This window comes from Hirundo rustica, chromosome 4 (genome assembly GCF_015227805.2).
Source record: "Hirundo rustica isolate bHirRus1 chromosome 4, bHirRus1.pri.v3, whole genome shotgun sequence".
NCBI classification, from domain to species: domain Eukaryota; kingdom Metazoa; phylum Chordata; class Aves; order Passeriformes; family Hirundinidae; genus Hirundo; species Hirundo rustica.
The window spans coordinates 8,362,357-8,384,630 of NC_053453.1; the positions used below are offsets into that span (position 1 = coordinate 8,362,357).

Below are 22,274 nucleotides of genomic sequence, written 5' to 3' on the forward strand. Positions count from 1 at the left end.
CTTAGATGTAGCTTGATATGACAGTGAATGAAAGACCTGAAAAAAATATATGAACCAACTGTAGCTAAACAACTGTAACCTCTGAGAGAGAGATGATTCTTTATAAAATTAGTGGTCTGAAAATTCATTCTCAGGAATATCAGAGGCAAGAGTCTATTTAATCTACACTACCAGTAATACTCATCAGTGGGATTTAAAGAAACAGAAGGTGATTTCCCTTGCACCAAGCTGTTTATTCTGGTGATGCTAATGCTACAGAATGACAACTGGGAAAGCAAATTATAGAAAGAATTTGCTAGGGAAGTCAGAGTAACATTTTTTCAAATGTTTTCAGAAGCACCACTGAATATTTCTAAAGTTATCAAGGGTATAGAGAAATTTTTTAGATAAGATTAAATGGGTTGTCTGGGAGACACAGATATTTTTATTTTCGTGTTACCCTGGTTCCTTTATTGCTGATGTTTTAACCATGAACTTGAGTCTGTTAATCTGCTTCTTTATGCTCTCCTTAAAACTCTCAGATGGGCAAGAGATAAGAAATTATATTGCCACATCACTTTTATAACTTTGTTACTAATGTATTCCTTCAAAATTGCCCAGAGTTCAGCTATTTGAGTAAATTGTGCATCATTTATCTCCTGATGTTTTGAACTGAGCAGTACTACTTGTATCAGACACCAAGTAAATTTAGCCCTAGTTCAACATACATGTGAAAAGACTTACTGAAAACACAGAATTTAATTTCTTCTTTTCCCAGCAAAACATTAAAAACATCAAAAATCATCATTAAAATAATTAGGAATTTCAAATTCATATAACCTTGTTTTATTTATATTTTATTCATTAGTTGTAAGTATTCTAAAGTGACCAGAGCCTTTGACACGCTGTCCCAGAAAACTTCGTGCCTTCCCACTGGGACCATCAGACCCATTTATTTTTGGTTATGCCATGCCCACAGGTTTCCCTGTGTCAATTTTCTGCAACTCTTACTCAAGTGACACTTTCTTAGGGAAAATGACCTTTTCAAACATCTCCCCAAGAACTGTAAAGACATTACCTTTTCTCTAAAGTTTGTGCCAGTTTGGTTGTACAATTTCACCCAAAGTATGCCACTGGTGACTGTCTAAATCTCACAACATATTCTCATTTCATTTTAATAAAATGGTCATTCCTCTTGCTGGCGCCAGGTCAAAGTAAGTTTGTATTTTTTCCTGTCTCTACTTTTAGTATTGGGTCTGACAGGCTATTAACGTCATCTATTCCCTCTGGAACAAATTACACTTCATGGCAGACTCATCATAACACCCCACAAGTTAGTCATGCTTGTTAGGAGCATGACTCCACAGGTTTTTTATTAGTTTTGGGGGTTTGGGGGTTTTTGGGTATTGTTGGTTTTTTGTTGGTTTTCATTTTGGCACCATTTTCTTGCTTACCTTTAACATTTTGGATAACATCAATTAGGGGTTGCATTCTATACCTGTAATGAAACTGCCTAAAAAAACATTAACTAAATTCTGGGAGAATTTACTATGCAACAGGGTTCTATTAGATGTAGAGCTGGTTTAGCAAAAACTTACTTGGTACATGTGCCTACATGTTCAGCTGCAGTATTTTCTGTGAAAGTTGTCTCTTGAGAGTCAGAATTATATTCTAACACATGTGTATTTATCCTTGCCAACTTAAGCAATATCATCTATGTGTGTTTTCCTTCAAGGTGCTGATTTTCCTTTATCGTTAGCAGGAATTTATCACTCTTTCACTTAGTTTTGGCTCATGTAGTAATCTCTGCCAATGTTCTTTTCTTCATTGTTCACTTTGGGGTGTTATAAAATATCTTTGCCCTTCTTCTAAGGTGTTTTTGGACCATCACACGACTTTTATGTATCCTTTTGAATACCTATATTCCTGTAACACCCTAGAAATTGTGAGGTTGTTTCCCTTAACCAAAAGCCCATCTAAAACTGAATAGTTTCCCTTGAAAAGCTCTTGGAAAATTCTGGTCCTACCATCCCATGCTAGTAATTCGGATGATTTCCCACAGTTCTATCTCAGATGTAGTTCTGGCAATTTCAGTCCTCATCTATCTTGCGACCAGAGTTTGTTCATGTGTTGGCAACTCCATAACTTAGTTATAGACATTGTTCCACTGCATGTTTGCCCTGACAGTGCTACTGGAGTTATTAAATCTTTCCACCTTTTTTATCACTTTGATTACATAATTTTATATCTAAAACCAAATCATTTTCAGGTTCTCAAACACTGGAACAGTTTTCCAGATCGCCATCTGACAGCAATAAATAATGGCTGACTGACTTAATTTTAAAAGGGCATACAGAGTTAGAAAGAACGAAGTGAAGCTTCTTATTTCCATTGCTTAAGGTCAATGCCTTCTTTTGAGCAAACTGAATCTCAGTTTTGGTTAGTGGTTACTGCGGTTAGTGTGACACATGAGACATTGCTGATCATTTTCAATCACACTACTGTAAGCCAGAGCCCTACTTACAACTCCCGTAAAAAATTAGATTTCTGCTTTCTGGCACAGTAGCTATGTATTACTGTGTCTTTTAATAAACCCACCAGTTTTAGAACCTCTTTAAGCTTCTCCTTGATAGTCATTAGATTTTCTTTGTACAGTTTAACTTAGTTAGGAACACTTATCACAGATTTCCTGGTATGACTTGGCATTGAGAAGAACTTGGAAAGCTTTATGTGTCATCAGGTATTTTAGTGATGACTTCAGATTTATTATAAACTGTACACATACCTAGTTATATTAAGATCTAGTTGTTTTAAGATCTAGTTGTGTTGAGATATGTAATGTCTGATTATGAATATTCAGATTTGGGCCACAATCTCTCTTTCTTCTAAAAATTCCAACAGCTCAGAGCTGCTAGTCCTGGTTAATATTTTGTTTTGCTAAAGCAAATATTACTTGGGCAGGCCCTAGTATTGTCTACAACATGGATGTACAACTTGTACTATATAAACCAACTATGAATAGCCTAAAGAAATATGTCATTTAGTCTCTGGGCCCTTTATATGTTTTATCTTTTCCAGGATAAGCTGGTAGAAGTCTAATGTGAGACAGAAGGTTTTCCCAGATGATGCACTGGTCCAGGTCTTTGCCTGTCTCAAGAGTGTCTGAGGTCATTCTCTCTGTCATGTCATTTAATACGTGCATAATGAATGCAATTACTTTTTAAGAAGTGTTCTGTAAATCCATTTTTGATCAGGAAGGCCAGTTTTAATGATGGTGCACAGTGCTTTGGGTCTGCACTTATATAATAAATGTGATATTCCTAGGAAGAGTGCACAGTATATCTGGACAATGAGCACAGCAAACCAAGGCCTCTTACTGCTCATCTTTTAGGAGCAGGTGCTGCATCAGCTCAGCGGTGACGGGGACATATATTCAGATATACCCAAGAAGACAGCAGGGGAAGCAGGCAAAGAGCTCCATGTATGCCACCTTCTCAAACCCCTACTTTTCTTAGAGTTATTCTTGCAAGGGCGATAGGGGAATCACTCTGTTTTCACTGAAATCTTGATTTTTACTACCCCATGCCTATTTGGGAGGAAATATTGATCCTTTAGCTTTTAGTAACCAAAATATATGAACTCTGATATCAGTTGATTATTCTGCTAAAGTTAAAAATGTAGATTTCCTTCCATGTTTGCATTGAAAAATCCCCTCCCATTTTAAAACCATTATCAACTTAAAAGTTTCGTGCTTTTGCTCAGAAATACATGTTCTAATGATTCGTGAGTGTCACTGTGTAGGGCCAGAACATTTAATGTGAAGCCAGTTTAAGAACTCTTCCTTCCTAAATTTACCCACACACAGATTTATTCAGCTACCGGAGCTGTACTACTCATAGTTATTCCAGATTTTTTTGGCTCCACTTCTGCACATAATTCCTTTATGTCATGGGATTTAGGGTATAAGTAAATGCAATACACAGATAATTCAGGGCAGCTTCAGAAGCTCCATGGTGGCTGGGAGGTGACCTCTACCTCTATCCTCAATAATTAAAGGCGACTGAGAGGGCAGGGACCAGGTTGGGTATTGATGACTCTATTTATCACAACTTAGATTTGTTTTTCTGGTGTTTTTGGTCTCCTTTTCAGGTATCATTGTTTCCTGTTGAGCCTACTGCTCTTGCATATGGCAGGTGCATGATTTCTCCTGAGTGTAAATAGGATAAACCTTCTAAACCTGCTATATTTTGTATCCATGTCTCAGAGCCGTCTCCACATACAAATGAAGAGTACTCATCTGTTTTTCAAAGTAAAACTATAAGACAGCTTTTACTCAAGCAATCAGATTTCCCAGATATACATTATTAACTATTATTTTTCATTGCATTAAGGTGATACATAGAAATGCCACCTGATAGTAGTATTCATTTTTGTTATATTTACATAGTTCATAGCAAATAGTTCACACAGCATTTTGCTCTGCTAATAAAAAGATGTTAGAGAAAATATATCATATGAATTCTAAAAGCTGACATTCATACAAAACTTTTTAAAATAGTTATTAAATTCTTATTAGTACTTAAAGAACTTCATTTGTTGTGAAACAGCCCAGGTTCCAAAGGGTGTTGGAAGCACACAGAGATTGTTCTTTATTGTTGATGTTTTTAACTATGTGCCTCCCCAGAGCTGAAGGCTGTTTATCTCTGGTCAGTAGACACACAGACCTGAAACAGAGAAGCTGTGGTAGCAGTAGGAAGAGAGAATCTATACATGATTTTCTTTTCTCCTGATCTGACTCGTCGTGCTCCTGAGATATTGGGGAAACATTTTTCTTTTGAATATTAGGTGAAATGTTCTTCCTAAAAACAAATTCAGTGAACCTAGGGTGGTTTTTGAAAGACACTTTATTACTGAAGAATGACATCCTTTTACATATGTAATAAGAAGTGGCAGAAATATAGATAGCAGTGTAAACACTAAATCTTGTCCCTTGTTCACTAAGTGTGTTGTGGATGCATCATCTTCTGCTAATACAGCACAAGACAGTGTTTAGGCTTGTGCAGTTTTTGTTTCTCATTTGACAATCAGTGTTATACAGATTTTTTTTTCTGTAGTGTGAATTGTTGTCCCAGAAAAAGAAGAATAAAATCCTTTAAATTGCAAACTCCATCTGCCTTGGCCACACTCTTTAGCTGACTGATGATCTGTAACACATACTATTTGCTGTTCTGAGTTGAAGTTTGTGTTACTTCTTTATCAGTACATTAACCTGTCCTGTTTCAGACACTGCTGATATTCTGCTTTACATGTGTATAACAAAGGCTGCCTCCTGGAATGAGAGGTGTCCCAACATAAATTGATGAAATCAAATTGCAGCATGTCCACTAACTCCCAACTGCTATGAAGGAGGCAGAACCCTCCTTTTCTCTCTAACACAATTTTCTTGGTTCCTGAAATCAGCTTTTATCTGATGCTAACTGTAGTAGTAAAAATTCCAAGTCGGAAGTGGATCACAGCCAACTCTTCCACTTGTGCACAAGATAAGTATGCCATTAAGTATATCTCCTAAAGTTATTTATCTCATGCAAGCAAATGAGTTCAAAGCCTTCCATTTACTGCTATATGATGGTAGATATCTGCTGTCAGGTCTTCCCTGGCTAAAGCTGGGCTCTTGACTGGGACAGAAACAGAGTTTGCAGTCCACTATGGCCCACAAATATAGTTTTTTTGCAAAATAATATGCAGCTGGTAAAGAAAGTATGCCCTCTTTCTTTCTTTTTTCCCCTCATATACAAAGCACAGTATCAGCGGCAGCTCTCTCCTTTACAGGTATGTATCCTGACATTGTGCTTTCTTCCATCAGCTTGAGAGTTCTCAGAGACATAAGATGTACCAATGTATGGAATACTCACATTGATTTGGGTTCATAGCATTTCATGGGAGAGCTTCTTCATCTGTGTTTTTCCCATCATCTATCTCTTTCAGACTTTTTTCTCTTAGAGACTGTACAGGATATAGTACAAATATCAGCTTGATGCCATTATGAACCACGACATTCTTCAGAAAGAGCTTCAATTTCTTTTCCTGCCACTTGGTCTCTGAACTTAGAAAGCTAGGTTCTGGGGATTTTTATCAATTCCTTTCGGCATCATCTTCCTTCTTCTTCAGATGAGATTTCCAACTAGACCCCTCAGTGATGGGTAAATTGCTTCTGCACTGTGCTGCATTGTCAAGAGTAAGGCTTCAGCAATGAATAGGTACTGGGCATGGAGGCAAAAGAAGCAGACCCAGCGGTGTTTTTTGCATCGGTGGCAGAGGTAGGAGCTCACACATTTTTACCATGAACTAAGACAGGCTGTGTTCACATGGTCAGATGATCCATAACAATTCACAGTCACAGAGCACTGTACCTCAGCCCTACAGCCTAAGCCTCAAAACATGCAACCTGCTGAGTGGCCTTAAGATGTTCCACATGGCAGAAGAATCCCCTATATGTAACTATCCATGTACTAAGCTAGCTGTTCTGCTCCCCAGTCTGTTTTCATACACCCAGAGTTGTTCCTAGACAGATAATATTAGTCTCATTAAAGCTTGATGTTCAAAGGAGCTTGCTAGATCTCACTCAGGGTGCAAGAATATTCCTAATGGCCTTGAAGGTAACTCCATGCCCTAAATCTTTCCACCTCAAATTAGCTTTGAATAAGCCCTTGGTGCTTTACCTTGCATAAATTAAAAAAATCACAGAATGGTTTGGGTTGGGAGGGACCTAAAAGATCATCTATTTCCAACCCACCTGCTCTGGGCAGGGACTGCTTCCACCAGGCTGCTCAAAGCACTATCCAACCTTACCTTGAAGGGATCTGAAAACTTCTATGGGCAACATGTTCCAGTGCCTGACCACTGTCATCGTAAAGAATTTCTTTCTAATATCCAACCTAAATCTACTCTCTTTCAGTTTAAAGCCTTGTCCTATCACCACACACCCTTGTGAAAATCCGTTCTCCAGTTCCCTTGTAGCTCCTTTAGGTACCCAAAGGCTGCAATTATGTCTCCTTGGAGCCTTCACTTTTCCAGACTGAACAATCCAAATTTCTCCCAGCCTTTCCATGTAAGAGAGGTGCTCCATCCCCCCTAAGCATGTTTATGGCCTTCCTCTGAACCTGCTCTAATTTCTTCTCCTGCTGAGGACCCCAGAGCTGGATGCAGCACCCCAGGTAGGGTCTCACAAAATGCACACAAGGAAACTTATGAATGCAAAGGAAAGGTTTCTACAGAAAGTACCAAAAGTCCATGGAAAAATATTTTCCTTGTAATTTCATATATTGAAAAGAAGAACCTTCCTTATTTGTCTGCTTGCATACAGAGACCTCATAGGGCAGAATGGTAAATAGCAAATTTACGACTTAAACCCCAAATTTAAACCCACAATTAATGCTTACCAGGAGGTTTCCAGAAATGGTAGCTAACTTTATTTGGCTCCAAATGCAGTATTCTATGAAAAACCGGTTTTAGGACACCTGTTATTGCAAATTCAGGATATTTTAATTTGGTTCAGATGGAGGCACTCAGAATTAATACATACTTTTGAAGATGCTGGTACATATTGCACAAGAGCAGATGTGTCAAGGGGACCTATGTAATACATTTCTCAATCGCCAGCAAGAGGATGTTAATGATGTGATTGTCAGCAACTACATTGTAAATGCAGCTGCTCAGGGATTTTTACCTGTAACACGGTAGGTATAACCATTCTATTTCTAAGTAAGAAAAATGCTTGAAATAACAATAATGGTAACAATAATAGTATCACTTTAGGTATCTTTATTCTAAATGTTTGAAAAAGATAAGATCTTTTCTAGATCACACACAGAAGATCTAGAATGTTTTATGACACAAATCAGCACAAGAGAAAATTGAGGTCAAATGTGAGGAAGAAATAGCGTGCACAGAAACTTGCAAACTATTTCCTAGTTTCAGACTTGAAAGTGGCAGAGAAGAACATGTGGCAATTACAGAACCACTTTTATTGCTTTAAAACAACACAGTTTAATTGGTTTGATATAAACATTGGAGCATATCTCAACTATGAGCAAAGCAGTGTACTCAATCATGTTACTTTTAATGGAAATAGTCTTGAAAATAGATTGTGTAAGGAACATTTGTCATAATGGCTGGTCTAGCAAATCACGCAAGCACAACTAGATAAATAAGGTAATGTGTCCTGCCACTTGTAACTTAATCCTCCAGTGTATTTCATTAGAAGGATCTTAATTTTCATCTGAATGTCTCTGCCTTAACGAGAATGAGACTAGAGTTTGGCTGGAGCCCAGATCAATTTCATGCAATAACAACAGTAACCATCTCAGACTTTGCCTTTCCAGTAATTGAACTATATAATATGTTAAAAAAAAAAAGACGAAACACTCAAACAAGTGAACAACTTAATCTCTATCCTAAACTGTACTTTGGAACCTTTGTTTCAGGAGTCTTGAAAATGCGATCAGTGAAGAAATACAGCTTTTGAGGCATTGGCTGTTTCAGATAGAAAATATTGGAAGAGATTAGTGAAATAGCTTTTGCATTTTTCATGCTGGTTCCACTGGAGATGTGCTGAAAGCCATAAAGATATGCTTCTTTCTCCAACTCATTTATTTCACATATAGAGTAATTTGCGGTCAATAAATCTAGGATGGATTTGCATGGCAAGACATTGGTGTGGCAAACAGAATGGATAATAATTTTATCCATACTGTGGTTGCGGTACTTTTATAATCAGTTTTGTAATGTGATATTACTGGAGAGTATCATCAACCAGTGTTCGATATGAAACAAAGTTTTCCAAAGCAACACATGCTATGTACTAATTCATGTCATCAGAGATCCATCTTCTGGTCTGTGAGACACATCTTGTGTGCACACGGCTTTTATGGAGATGATAGCACAGAGAAATGTTCTTTAATGGTTCTCTAGCTGGCCACTCCAGATGGATAATTTTACCATAGCAGGACAGCTTACTGAGAAAAAAATAATTCCTTCACAAGCCAGAGTTCTCTTGATTTTGTAAGATAAAACTTGTGGAAGAGTGGAAACTTCTGAGATCTTTAATGAGAAATAACAACTTAAAAATAACAATTGTGGTAGAAACTATTAACAAAGTATTAGTTGACTTCTTTCATGTGCTCATTTGTATGCTTAACATCTTACAAAAAGCAGAATATTTAAATTAAGGAAATAATTTCCTTAAAATATCTGTTACAGAAGAAAGCATTGAAATCCTGTCCTTTAAACAAACCAGAATTTAATATTTGTTAAAAACAATTTACAGTTCAAATCTTGTTATAATGGTCTACTTAAACATGAAACTTTGAGATTCCAGAAATCTTGGTCCTGCATCCAGCTAAGTTAGACAGCAGGCTTAAATTTAAGTCTTCCATTTTGAAGTGCTATCAGGTGTCAAGAAGCTAAGGTTTAGTTTATGCAGCATCTGATAACCTGCTTCCCTAGATACCTATTTTTCCCAGAGGTTCTTCCTTGAAGTTTGAAGTGCACTAGAGAAGAAAATTTGGCTCTCCCTGATTCTGGATTGTGCTATCTGTCCTACTCTTTACAAAATTTCAACACACATGGGCACAGATCCAGCAAACCATGTGCATAATTTGAAACCCATGAATAACTCCAGTTAAAGCTGCCAAAGATGGTAGGATGTACAGAGAAACCACTGAATTTCAGAGCAAAAATACAGGATGAAACAGTATCCTCAAACATAAGACTGAAAACTTTAGAATGGGACTCACTCAGCACTTGTCAAGAAGGATGTTGCTTTTCAAGTTATTCACATAAATCATTATGGTATCTGAAATTCATTGAACAATTCATGAGAAATATATTTGCATTTGATTTTCCTTTCCTTAAGCTTCTGTTTGTTGCAGCTTTTAACTCTCATGGGAGACTGGACTGAACTGTATATGTAAATGTTTTCTTCTTCAACAAAATCATTTGACATGTATCACCAAGCATTGGGCAGAAAGTGGAAATATTTTTAAAGGTCAAATCATAAAACTGTAAAGTCTGGAGGAATTTATCTCTAGGGAGTTATACCAAGTGTACCACTCCCTTGTATGAAAACTTAATTGATGTCACTTGGTTGAAATTATTATCTCTTGAGACAAAATTTGATATGACGTTATGTAAGATATCAGAGTGAAAAACATTTTTTGGATCAGATTTTAAGCCCAGCTTGTAGAATCACAATTGGTCATTGTAAAAATGAATATTATATCACAACCAGAGGATTATGATGTCAGGTGGGGAATAAGTGCAGAAGCAGATAAATTCTTAGGAAACAACAGTGATTCTGTTTTAAAACACTGTCTTCAGAAAAAAATGACCAGAAGAAAAGAAGTACAGGGAAATAAGCTGAACAGAAGAGTGTTTGTTTCCAAATAAGATATTTCATAAGTTTTCCATAAGGTGACAGCTGCTTTTTCAAGCACCACATTCTGCTCTCCATTACATCAGTGTGAATCCAGAAGAGTTACATTTGAATTGTTTTGCTAGGGACTGACATCAGGGTAACTGACAGTAAAATTTGGCTTTAATACATTTTCTCAGAAATAGAGCCCATATATTCCCTTCAAAATAGAGAAGGGAGAATTACCACACATCACATGATGTCATGTATCATTCAACACTGGAAGAAAAATGGGAAGCAAGATTCATTTAAGTATGGAGTGCTGTTGTTTTCCTGCTATCCTTCCAAATTTCACAATTTATTGTGAAAACCCCTGTTGCTGAAGCACAAAATAGACCTTTTGGGCACAAGGAAGCTCTTCTAACAGTTAGGTCTGCCATTACAATAAAACCTTTAAGTACACTAATTCTAGGCTTAGGCACAATGTTCCCTATTAGCCACATCACAGAAGTAGTTTCAAGGCTCTTTATCAGCGGCTAAAAGGGTGTGTTTAGAACAAAATTGTCGTTGGCAAACTTAAATCTGACGTGGAACACTGCTGCAAATGGGTAAAGACTGAGTTTTTGCATGCATCACATTTTGCAGTTTCATGTAAAGTAACCTTCCTGGAGTGACAGTGCTGTCCTTAACTTTGTCTTGTGGTGGAGGGGGAGAGCAGCAGAGGGAGGTTTCAGTCACTAAAAGCAAATGACAAATAGCTTCAGAACCTAAGAACTCACACACAAACCTGCTGCCTTAATTTGTATTCAACAGATGCCTCAATTTTTTCCCCCTCACTGCCTAGTCTGTGCTAATCAGTATAAACAATGGATTTTTTGTCTTTGTGAACATATTTCTGTTCTGTTTCACTTGAAGGTAGAGAAAAACATTTAAAAGAATAAATAATAATAATAATAATAAAAGATAGAAGAAAAGCAACCTTCATAGACACATTTATAATTTTAAAAAATGATAGGTAAAACTTTAAGAAATAATTAAGATATTTAAGAATTTGGCAGAGAGATTTTTAAAACTAGTACATGATATTGTAAGATTTAAACAGAAAGTAAAAAAAAAAGCCACCAAAAAAAACCAGCAAAAAAGGAAGCCTGAGGGATTAATCTGTGAGATATTGTAAAATGCCAGGGGAAATGAAAATGGCTAATTATGCTAATTATGTTCTACTACCAATATGGAGCATGTATTGTCTTTATGTGTGTAGATATAGATATAGATATAGATATAGATATAGATACACAGTGTGCCTATATGAGTCCAGCCTTTTCCCAGGACTATTTTGGTATTATATATCTTTTAATTAAATTACTTTGCATACAGAGAGAAGCTGGCTTACTAGTCTGATCACAAGTCACTAAGGTGTTGCTAAGTAGCTAATTCTGGTCCAGAATTAAGAATTTCTACTGTTGTGGAAAAGATTTACTGGCAGTACCAGCATCTTTGTCTTTCCTTCACCTCAGTTACAGGGAACAGGGCAGGCTCGGAGAGAGCAAAAAGATGTTACGCAGTGTCAGCAGGTCTCCATTATCATACAATCTCCAACAAGGTGTCAGGCTGGCTTGGTGCAGTGCTCCTCCCTGCATCTGGCCATATGTTCCCTTTCCTTTGCCACTTTTACACCTCTACCACTACTGTTAGTCCCCAGTCACAGGGTGAGATGCTCCAGGAAGTTCTCAGCAGCTTCCTATCCTGCCTGGAGAGAAAAGAGAAGGGGGACTGCAACTGTTCAGGCCAGGGTTTGACTATACTTTCTCCAAGACTAAGTACTGGTGTAAAAATCTTCATTGTGGAGTCAGGGATGTTGGTTTTACTACCTGATGCTCTTGCAGTTATTCTCTCTGCACACATGCAATTCGCACAGTACCAAAGTATTTGAAGTATTTCTAGAATTCTTGATTTTCAGTTATTTTTCTATTACTCTAATGGTATATTTATGTGCATGTGTCCAACCTACATTTGGATTTCCACAAACAAGATTTATGTGACTGACTGGTTCAAAGTCATCCTAACTTTGTTTTGGATTTCAACACTTCAGGAGAGAGAAGAAATATTTCTTTCCAATGCCTATATCTACCTGCCTAAAATATCATGAAGTCTGATGTCAGAAAAGCAAATAGAAAAATGATGTATTGTAAAGATTTTCTGAAATAGTTACAAATGCAATTTAGAGGTGGGATAAAGTTCCCCTCTCCTGCTGAAATCCCTTTTCACTGGGGATTCAGAGAGGGAGAGAGTTAGTTAATGCTTCTTTAGAGCTTGTTTTTCTTTGAATTCCCCTCTCTCCTCTTCTAGCACACATTTGTACATATTGCTGACTCTAAAAGCATTCCCAGAGGTCAAATTATTGAAAGTTCAACCAAGTTTTCCTAAGCTATCACAGTTTACTTACCATTCCCAGTTTCCACGGGCTATCTGAGCAATGATTAAATACCTATCAGTTTTAGAATCAGAAGCCATAAGCTGATTCTTTAGCCCCTCTGTTTGTGGGATATTGTTTGATCTTCCAAAGACAATTTGCACCCACACACTCTATTCAACAGAATCTGGCTTGCAATTAGTCTATGAAAAAAAGCATCCCCACTAAAAAGTTTTCCAGTATAGAAAATCAAATAGGGAATGCATATGAAGATGACAGTTGGCAGAATATATATGAAAATGACTCAACATTTTTGTTGGCTTTGAATCTTTGTCATATACTAATGAACCACTAAGCAGAAGAAGAAAAAAAAATAAAATAAAGGTCCAGAAAAGAATGATTATCATAACAAATGCTGTACACACTTTCAATTTGTGGTTTGCTGCAATTCACCTGGACTACTTAAAAGCCTGTGATGAATGGGTGGCACAAAAGATAGTGTTGTGTCTTTCAAGCCTTTGACAGTTGGCACTAAATGTTACTAAGCAAAATTACATGGGGCCAAAAGGTTGGCCATGATGGATCCCAGATACAATAGGACTGGGGATTTTCTGTATACGGAGTGATAAGGAGGGACTTTTAGGGTTGACAGGAATGACTTGCATACTATGACAAATGAAGAGGTAAGGATGTGGCTGTTGGTATAGTACGGGTAAAATGCTGGATCAATTTCTTGTCGCGTTAACGTCTTAATGTGTGGCCTTGAGGAAAGCCCTTAGGATCAGACCTTGAAAGGTATAGAGGGGCCTAAAGATGCAAATCAGAACATAAGATGACTTTCAAAGACAAGCAGAAAACCCTGACCTGATCTACATCTCATTTTTCTGATCTTAGTGGTATGTTGGGTTTTTTTGCAGGAAAATATTTTATGTATCGTCAACTGTTCCAATTTGGAAAAAAAGTGAGTGATAAAAGCCAAAATTGGATTTGAAGGCCAAAATAGCTGAATGTGCAATACATGTGTGTGTAATACACCTTGCAAGTTGTCTCTACAGCCAGTAGTGGAGAATAGGACAGAAATGGTTTATAATCCAACTTTTTACAGATCCACCAACCATTAAATCTGTTGGGGCAGAGGAGCAAGTGATTCTGCAGCTGGTCATTTGGGAGGAGACCTGCCAGCTTGATTAGACTTCCCCCAACAAGCTGCTGTTTCTTTGGTTTTCCCTTTCCCTTTCCCCTTCCCCTTTATTTTTCTTGAATTGGCTTTTTTTCTGAAGAATTAGAACATCAAATATTTCTTTTCATTTCCCTCATCTCCTGTAAAAAAACATATGTCCAGTATTTCCTCAGCGAAGGCCCAACAGCCAATAAACATAAGCAATTAGAGGGACTGAAGTCTCTGAGCTTGGAAGTTAAAAGACTTGGAAGTTTTGTTCAATTTGCATGAGTACCCTGGAATTAATCCATTGAAAACAGAAGCTACTGACCCATACCAGGAATTGGGGAAAATAAACTTTTTGTAACTCTTATTAAAGTCACATGCCTGGCACTGAGCTGTTAAGGTGAGTTTCCTGCCATGGTTCTGGATAGCACAGGTGCTGTACATCTGTCTGAGATGAACATCGGGCAGCAGAGGCCAAGGGAATAGAAAAGACTTGTTTAGGTTTGAGGAGCAATCTGAAAATGTTGCTGTTCAGACAGGCATGTAACCTGTCTACAGAACAGGATGCAAAGAAAATTTTTGAAGAATTTAATGAGGTGTTTAATAGACCTGAATGCATTGTGAATAAAACACATCATACTGATACAGATCCCATTATGCTGCCAAAAGTACTAGCATCAACAGAGTACAGTCTCATTAGTCCTGAGAAATGAAGGAAAAGTTGATTGTGACAAGCTGGTAAGATGCAGTGTTACTGAGATAACGCAGACACTGACTGGTGTGGTTAGCAACCTAATCACATTCAATAATAAGAAATGTTACGGATTTATGTAGATCCAGGAGATTTGAATAAGGCTACCAAATGCAACGTAGCCCAAGGGAGAGCTGGGAAAAGATATGTCTAGACTTCCAAAAGCCAGAATATTTCCAGATCTAAAAGCAAGGCTATGATTTTGGCAACTCCAACTTGACAAAATTTTAAACTCTACACCTGCACATCTCTTCTTGCTGATGCATTTTTAAATAACTTTGCTCTGTGATGATTGCTTCAGAACTCAAAAAGTGCCATTCAACAGAATTTTACATCCCCTAAAAAACAGATACTTATAACTGCTTGAGCTAATGTGATAATCATCAACACTGTAAAAATAATAGCTGATATCCAGTTCAGCAGATCTGGCTATCAGAAGTATTTTTCTTCCTCTTCCTTGTATAGGTTACTTTTTTTTTTTTTTTTTTTTTTTTTTTTTTTTTTTTTTTTTTTTTTTTTCCTTCTTCAATGAGCAAAAGAGATTGTGTCATTGTGTCAGCAAGAAGTTTCATGTCAAATAGATTCTAGGTTTAGATTCCTGTCTTACATAGGCAAAGGACTTGAACTTCAGTGGTAGAGCTTCATGACACGTTTCCTTTAGGAGAGGGGCCAACATCTGAAGTTCCTCTGCCTTGTGGCTTTTCCCCAGCACCACTTGATGATTCTTTTTACTCCATTAGCAGGTGCATGAACTGCAACTCTGTGAAAATCAACCCCTTTCATATGCCCCAAAGGATTAAACATTCTTTTTCACCATGTTTCTAGTAAGTTCCCACAATAAGTTTGTAGCATTCCATATGAGAGAGTGGCAGCCTGTGACATAAGGGTAAAATGTGGTAGATGATGTCTGGACATTCTTACAGGAGATTTGCTTCTGAGGTCATTAGGTTGTGACACTGCATTCTGGGTCTCCCACACATCACATGAAAAATGTACTTAAAATTGTTTTCTAGACTAAGCCTCCTTTTGGACCAATAATGATGCAGTTATTTGAAAGCACTTTCAGAGTATCATTATATATACAACTGGAGAATTTCAAAGGGACCCTTCGCAGAACTGTAAACATTCTGCTTATCACGCAATTCACCTGCTATAGACAAAAATAGCAGGGAGTGTATCTGACTTAAGATTTCACATTTCCTGCATGAGCATGCTCTCTAAGGAGGTTTTTAGCAAGCAGATGCAGAATGAAAAGTTTTGGGTTTTTTTCTCTGATTTTAGCCAGAAATTGCACACTCGACCCAAGAAATCTTTGTCTCAAGGATTACTGGACTAGTACCAAGTGTCAAAACCGGATTCTGGTAATCCCTGCATAGTTTTGAGAAGGACCTGATCACATCCACATAAACAAGTAATGACTCATTCAAAACACAGGAAACAATCCTGAAAACAGAAGTACATTTCTAAAGCACAGTAATGACTTTCTTAGAGTAGTTAAGCTTTCAAGAGCTTCTAAGCATAAAAATCACAGCAAGCAGCAAGGTTTGAAGTAATCATGAGTCAAGTAATACCATTTCTGAGTAATGAGAAGCACCAAATGATGCCAACTTGTAAGCGATTGTTAGAGTACTTCTGCATGGATGGCCAACAGTGAAAGCCCAGAACCATCCGAGTATAACTTTTTGTGAGATCTATCAATGTGAAGTTGCTGCACATATTGGAAGGTGGCATAAAAAACTTCCAAATCATAATGCAACACAGCATGAGAGCAGAAATGTTAAACAGAGCCCACAAAGGCCTATCTGGGGTTTGAAACATAAAACACTATATAGAATGTCTTATAAATACCATTACAGAAAATAAAATCTACAACAAATATGGGAAAATATGCAGAAAAACTGTTATTCCTTTTGAACTTGCTTCCCAATAATGGAAAAATTCATTAAGCTATTAACTGTGGTCTTCATTTCTTCAGACGATAAGGTTATATCTGAAGAACTGAGAACATTTGGATTTTACTTTTTTGCCTCTCTAAATTCAGCATCTAGATTTCCTTCAAAAGACCAAAGACAAAAGGTGAATAGATTGTTATTTGAAAGTGAGTTGTTGCCCACCCTAAATTTCCAGAGTTGACGTTTCTGGCACTGGTTGTAAGAGCATTGGCCAAATCATTCCTTCCAAGCAGAGCCCAGTTTTGCCTTGGCAGAAACACCATATGGCAGTGGGTGCCTTTGAGATATAAAGCCTCTTCAAGCCCCACTGAAGTGCTGCCATTGCCCCTCTCCTTATAAGGGGGTGTAGCATATGCTCTCCTGACTAGCTGATTAGCACTACTTAGAGCTAAATAGCAGAAGGATCAGGTTTTACCCTTTTCTATGACTTTGTACTGTCATATCCCACAGAGGAAGGCAAAAAGTGAGTGGTCGCTCACATGAAGGATAAAAAAGTCTCTCTCATCTCTCCTTAAATAATGCTGTACTACATTTCTCAGACGCAATCTTGAATAAGTATTTATTGTATCTAATCCATACGTTTTCTGGGGGAAAATATCTTGATTTGGGAAGTGTTTTGTTTTTTTCATTGATGTAAAATAGTCTGGAGTATTTCATTCTACATGAGAAAGATAGGTTTTTAGCTTTGTGCTATCTTCTTATAAGAAGGAAAAAAAAAAAGAAGTAGCTGTGCCTTCTTCATGCAACTAGAAGTAAATTGAGTGTAATAACATCATTGTAAAATTATGTGCTTTATAAAGTCCTGAATATGGTGCATCTTTTGTGTTTTGTTTCTAATTGTTTGCTCAGTACAAAAGGATAATTCATTAGGCCAATTCTCCAAATAATCTCAAAGTGACATGAATTCCTTTGCAGAGTGAATGTCTGTAGCAAGTAATCCATGGAAAACAGACAGGCGTCTCTTGTCATTTTGGAGCTCTAATCCACTGCCTGGAGCATGAAAATGCTCAGGATAACAAGTGTGGGAATGACCAAAATCAACATTATTTTTTTTATTTTCTTTTCTCAACAATGCTGCTGATCAATAGAATTGCTGAATCTGGCAGATACAATGCCACAGGATTAATGAATTAAACTCAGGAAGCAGAAGAATTTGTTAAAAAGGAGAGGGAAAAAGCCCCTTCTTTTCCACTGGTGTGTGAATATCAAGCAATGAAAGCAGCAATGACAGAATTTTAGCCCTTGTTTTACCATAGTACCAAGCCTTGTTCTGCACGAGTCTTTACATTTTAATTAGAACCATACTGACACCCGCTTTTTCAACTATGAACTTCACTTCAAAATCGAAAACTATTTCCTGAATGCTGGTTTAGTAGCTAGGTCTGAACACAGAAGAGAGACTGTGCGTTTGTGTAATTCAGCGTGTACTGTGGTCACCATCGGAAGGACTAGATAACTGGTTTTTAAACCACAGTAAATAGTGGTAAAAGGAAGGAAAAGACTTACTGAAACACCATAGACTTTGTCACCATAAAGCACTCCCATGCTCTGAAAAACCATAGAATGGAATACAGAGGGGTCATCACACTTCTTTGACAATGTGAGTGTTTTACAAAGGTCGATTACCAGCGCTTCTGTCAATACTGCATTAGGAGTGTAACACAGGGTACATATCTCTCCAAAACATTACATTCCAAAATACACATTACATTGATATTCAGCACAGCATGGAAATTTTAATAAACCATCACTCACTAGAAGGGGTTTGTTCAGATATGTGGGAGGGGAGAGCCTGAGTTTGCTTGTAGGTTTGTATTTACACCTTCTTAAAGACCTCTGGGGATTTTGTGTGTCCTTTTGTCTAAACAAACAAACAAATAAACAATCTTTATCTAGTTTCATTTAACAAATGTGTATTACAATAAACATACAGTCCTAGAAATTGGAAGGTTTGGAACATTTTCAACTTACAAGAACACTTCAGAGAATACTCCTGTGTAATTTATGAGCCCCTACAGACCTGTCCATGTCTTGAACTGATTGTTGAAGTGGGCTTTACTAGGAATTTCTTTTCCTGAATTGGAGCAGTGCTGGAGGTGGGGAAGGAGGGAGGGTTAGAGCAACCTTCCCTAACAAGGCTTTAAAAGCTTCAGTGCTAAAGTTATGCTGATGGGAGACTTTGTTACTTGTTTTTAGCTGGTAACAACCCGAAGAGGATTACGCTGCGGGCAAGAGCTGTTATTTATGTGGGTGGCAACGTCGTGGGCTGTGTTGTGCTGTTGTTGTTTTTAAAGTGGGACGTGCATCTTTTGATTAGAACTGTAAAATGGTTAAAAAAAAAAAAAAAAAAAAAAAAAAAAAAAAAAAAAAACCAAAAAACCACCACCACCGCCAAAAACCGGACAACCAACCAAACAAACCTCAACAAACCCAAACCAAGCAAAACCCAACCCAACCCAACAACCTGGACAATGACATGAAACAGCTGGTGAAATGTCTAGCTCCGTGTCTTCCCCAAGCGCGGCGGAGCGGAGGTTTCTGTTCTCTCATCTCTGCCGCGATGTGCTTCTTTTCTTTTTCTTTTTTTTTTTTTTTTTCCAGCTCCTTGCATGTGCTGTGACAGGCGGGGAAGGGGGGGTGGGGGTCGCCCCAGCGGGCGCTCCCATTGTCAGGCGCTCCGGGAGCGCGGGCAACGCCGTGTCCCCCGCGCCCGGCGGAGCGCGGGGCCGCCCCCGCCGCCGGGACCCGCCCGCCGCGCGGGGAGCGGAGCGGGGCCCGCCCCGGCCCGGCCCGGCCCGGCCCGGCCCGGCCCCTGCCCCCGGCCCGCGCCGCCGCCGCCGCCCGCACCATGCCGCCCCCCCGCCGCACGCCGCTCGCGCCCGGGGGCTGCCTCCCTTTCCGGCCCGCGGCGTGTGCGTGAGAGGGGCTCCGAGTTGCCCCGGCGGCGGCGGCGAGCGAGGGGCCGGGGCGGCGGCGGCGGCGGCGGCGGCGGCGGGGCGCGGCGGGCGCGGAGCGGAGCCCACCCCCATCACCTGTTACCTCCGCTCCCCAGGTTGCCTGAAGTTCCCCGGCGGCGCCCGGCAGGACGGAGAGCGCCACGGCTGCGGCTGGCGGGGACCCTACAGTGGCTGCTGCAGCATGGGCTGGCTCAGGGGGATTGCCTTGCTTTCCTTGGGAGTATTACTAGCAGGAAGAGTCAACTGCCAGCATGTGAAGAATAATGTGCCGAGGCTCAAATTATCGTATAAAGGTAAGTCTGTTGTTCTGTCTTATTCTCGGTTTTCCTCTGAACCTCTTTTCTCCCTGCCCCGTCGCTCCCTCCCTCCTCACCTTCCTCGCCGCTTTTCCTTATCTTCCAAAGGGGAAATTGACATTAGGAGAAATTTCTGAAAACAATTACTTAAAAAAGCCCCTCCGTGCTGCGGTCGGTACCAGGCAGTTTGAACCCAGACAAAGAAGAGTTAGTTGCGATTGCAGACGAGGACTCCGGATCGTGCTGATCCCTGTTAGAGCATTTCTCAGTCTTGTGCTATTTCACCGGACTTTACTCTTCAAAACCGTGAGTCGCGTTTGGCCACACAGCTCATCTCCCCCGTGCTGGGCATGCAGTGGAGACACAATTCCTCATCTGCTTTAAACATCGTGGAATGGATAAAGATTTATGTATTTTTTTTTTTTTTAATTTTATATTTTAGGCACGAAGTGGTTAATTTTCAAGTCATGAATATTCAGTTTGTACAAATCTGACAATCAGATGCCTAACATAAGCAGTAGATGGTGGGTTTGCCAAGGAACTATAAACTGAAAGGAACAGATCAGTCCAGAAAAGGAGGAGAGGACTGCTAGGCACCAGAAAATGCTGTGTATGGATGTTTAATGCAGTGCGATTTATTTGAACCAGGGTTGTTTTCGGTGTAGTCTGATGTGTGTCATTAGAGATCACAGGGAAGGTGTAACTGAAGAAAGAGAGCTGTGAGATTACGTTTATGTTTGAAATTGTGTAATGCCACTCACGCTGCAGTTGTCAGTAATTAACTTTTGTATAATAGTGCCAGTATTAAAGGAGAACAGTGAAGTAGACAGGCTCTTCTCTTTATCAGCATAGTTCCACTCTAAGTACATTTTCAGAAGAATTCATCAAATCTGGAGAATGTACAACTGGGAAAGAAGTTTAAAATGTTAAGAGCTGTGGAGTATTTTTTTTTAGAATGGAGAGCTATGCACCTAGGTACATACACATCTCTCTGAAGAGCTGCCTCCTCATAATTCTCAGATTCTTGATGGCTGAGAGAAGGAGCTGCAACTATGGTTCTGAAAGGAGAGAGGAAAAATAACACACTGCTTCTACAGAGGGAAAAAGAGAACATGTGTGTGCATGCCTGGTCATAGATGTCAATCTCAGTTTACAGCATAGTGTCAATACATCTCTTGCCAGTAGAAATGCGTTTTGCTTTTTTTTTTTTTTTTTTTTTTTCCCCATCTTTCTCATGCTGCAAATGAGACGGGGGAAAGTCCTCTCTGATACAGGGCAGGCGTCATTTTCACACTCCAGATGAAATAAAGAATTAAGCACCTGCAAAACTTGGATGCTCTGTGTGAAATAAATGCATGTGCTGGGTTTGCTTAAAGAACACATATGTGCATATTTGTGTGTATTTAAACTTGAAAATATATGAATGAAAAGAACAGTTTAAGGGGTTCAGAGTCTGCTAATGAGAAAAAAGAAGTGTATTTAGCACAGAATTGATTATTTTGAGTACTGGAGTCTAAAGAAAGCTTCTACAGTAACTACATGTCATGTTAAAAAGCTCATTAAAAAACTCTTAATTGCTTCCAAACTTCTACAATCACACTGAAACTCAGATTAGTATATGGAAGCATAAATGCTGTAAAAATATCCAGTAAAGGGGTTTAGTGGTTAATTAATTGTTGTTTACTTTTTTCACCCTTTTAAAGTTTATCTGTAGCTCAAGTCTGCTACCCCTGCTCATATTGGCTAAATGCACAGAAACTAATTTCAAAGAGTTGTCAAAAATATGACTGATGGTGGTTTAATTTTTTTCTTTTCTCTCTCTCTTTTTTTTTTTTTTTTTCCCCACCCTCCTGGTGCTGTATCTACAGACCCTTTAAAAAATCTTTTGCTACTCTGCTGATTGGTTGTTTTCCAGTTCTGCTCTTGCTGGGATAAAGAGTCTCATTTTCATTTTTCAAAATATCAGATATCAAATTTTGCTATATGGTCAGTTCTATATGAGCAAAACAGGAAACTGAGCTGAACATCAAAACTGTTTTATACTTGGTGGATCATTGTGCAACAAAAATGAGTTCAAATGGTGAGCAACCCTGTTTCCTATCTAGTGAAGACAGTAAATGTGTACTTAATCCAAAGCAAGTTGCAGTCTAAGGACTTACAGGAATTCACACTGTAGCCTTTGATTCACATAGTTGACTGCAAACATGTGTAACTCTAAAAATCAGATCGGACTGCTCACATGCCTAATGTTAAGTACCGGTGTAAATGCTTAGCCTGGTCAATAAGAGGGTGCTGCTGCATTGATCCCCAGGTATGGGGATATTATGATTAGTCAGGGAAGACCAAGCCT

General features: G+C 38.7%; 1 protein-coding gene across 1 annotated transcript in view; it reads left to right on the top strand.

Annotated features, from left to right (window-relative positions):
- The window catches only part of SEMA3A (semaphorin 3A), a 196,321-nt gene that overhangs the window by 11,115 nt on the left and 162,932 nt on the right, over positions 1 to 22,274 (top strand). Inside the window, exon 2 of the mRNA XM_040061572.2 lies at positions 19,724 to 19,921. Within this exon, the coding sequence (XP_039917506.1) occupies positions 19,810 to 19,921 (112 nt within the window). The 5' untranslated portion in view covers positions 19,724 to 19,809. The remainder of the gene's footprint in view (positions 1 to 19,723; positions 19,922 to 22,274) is intronic.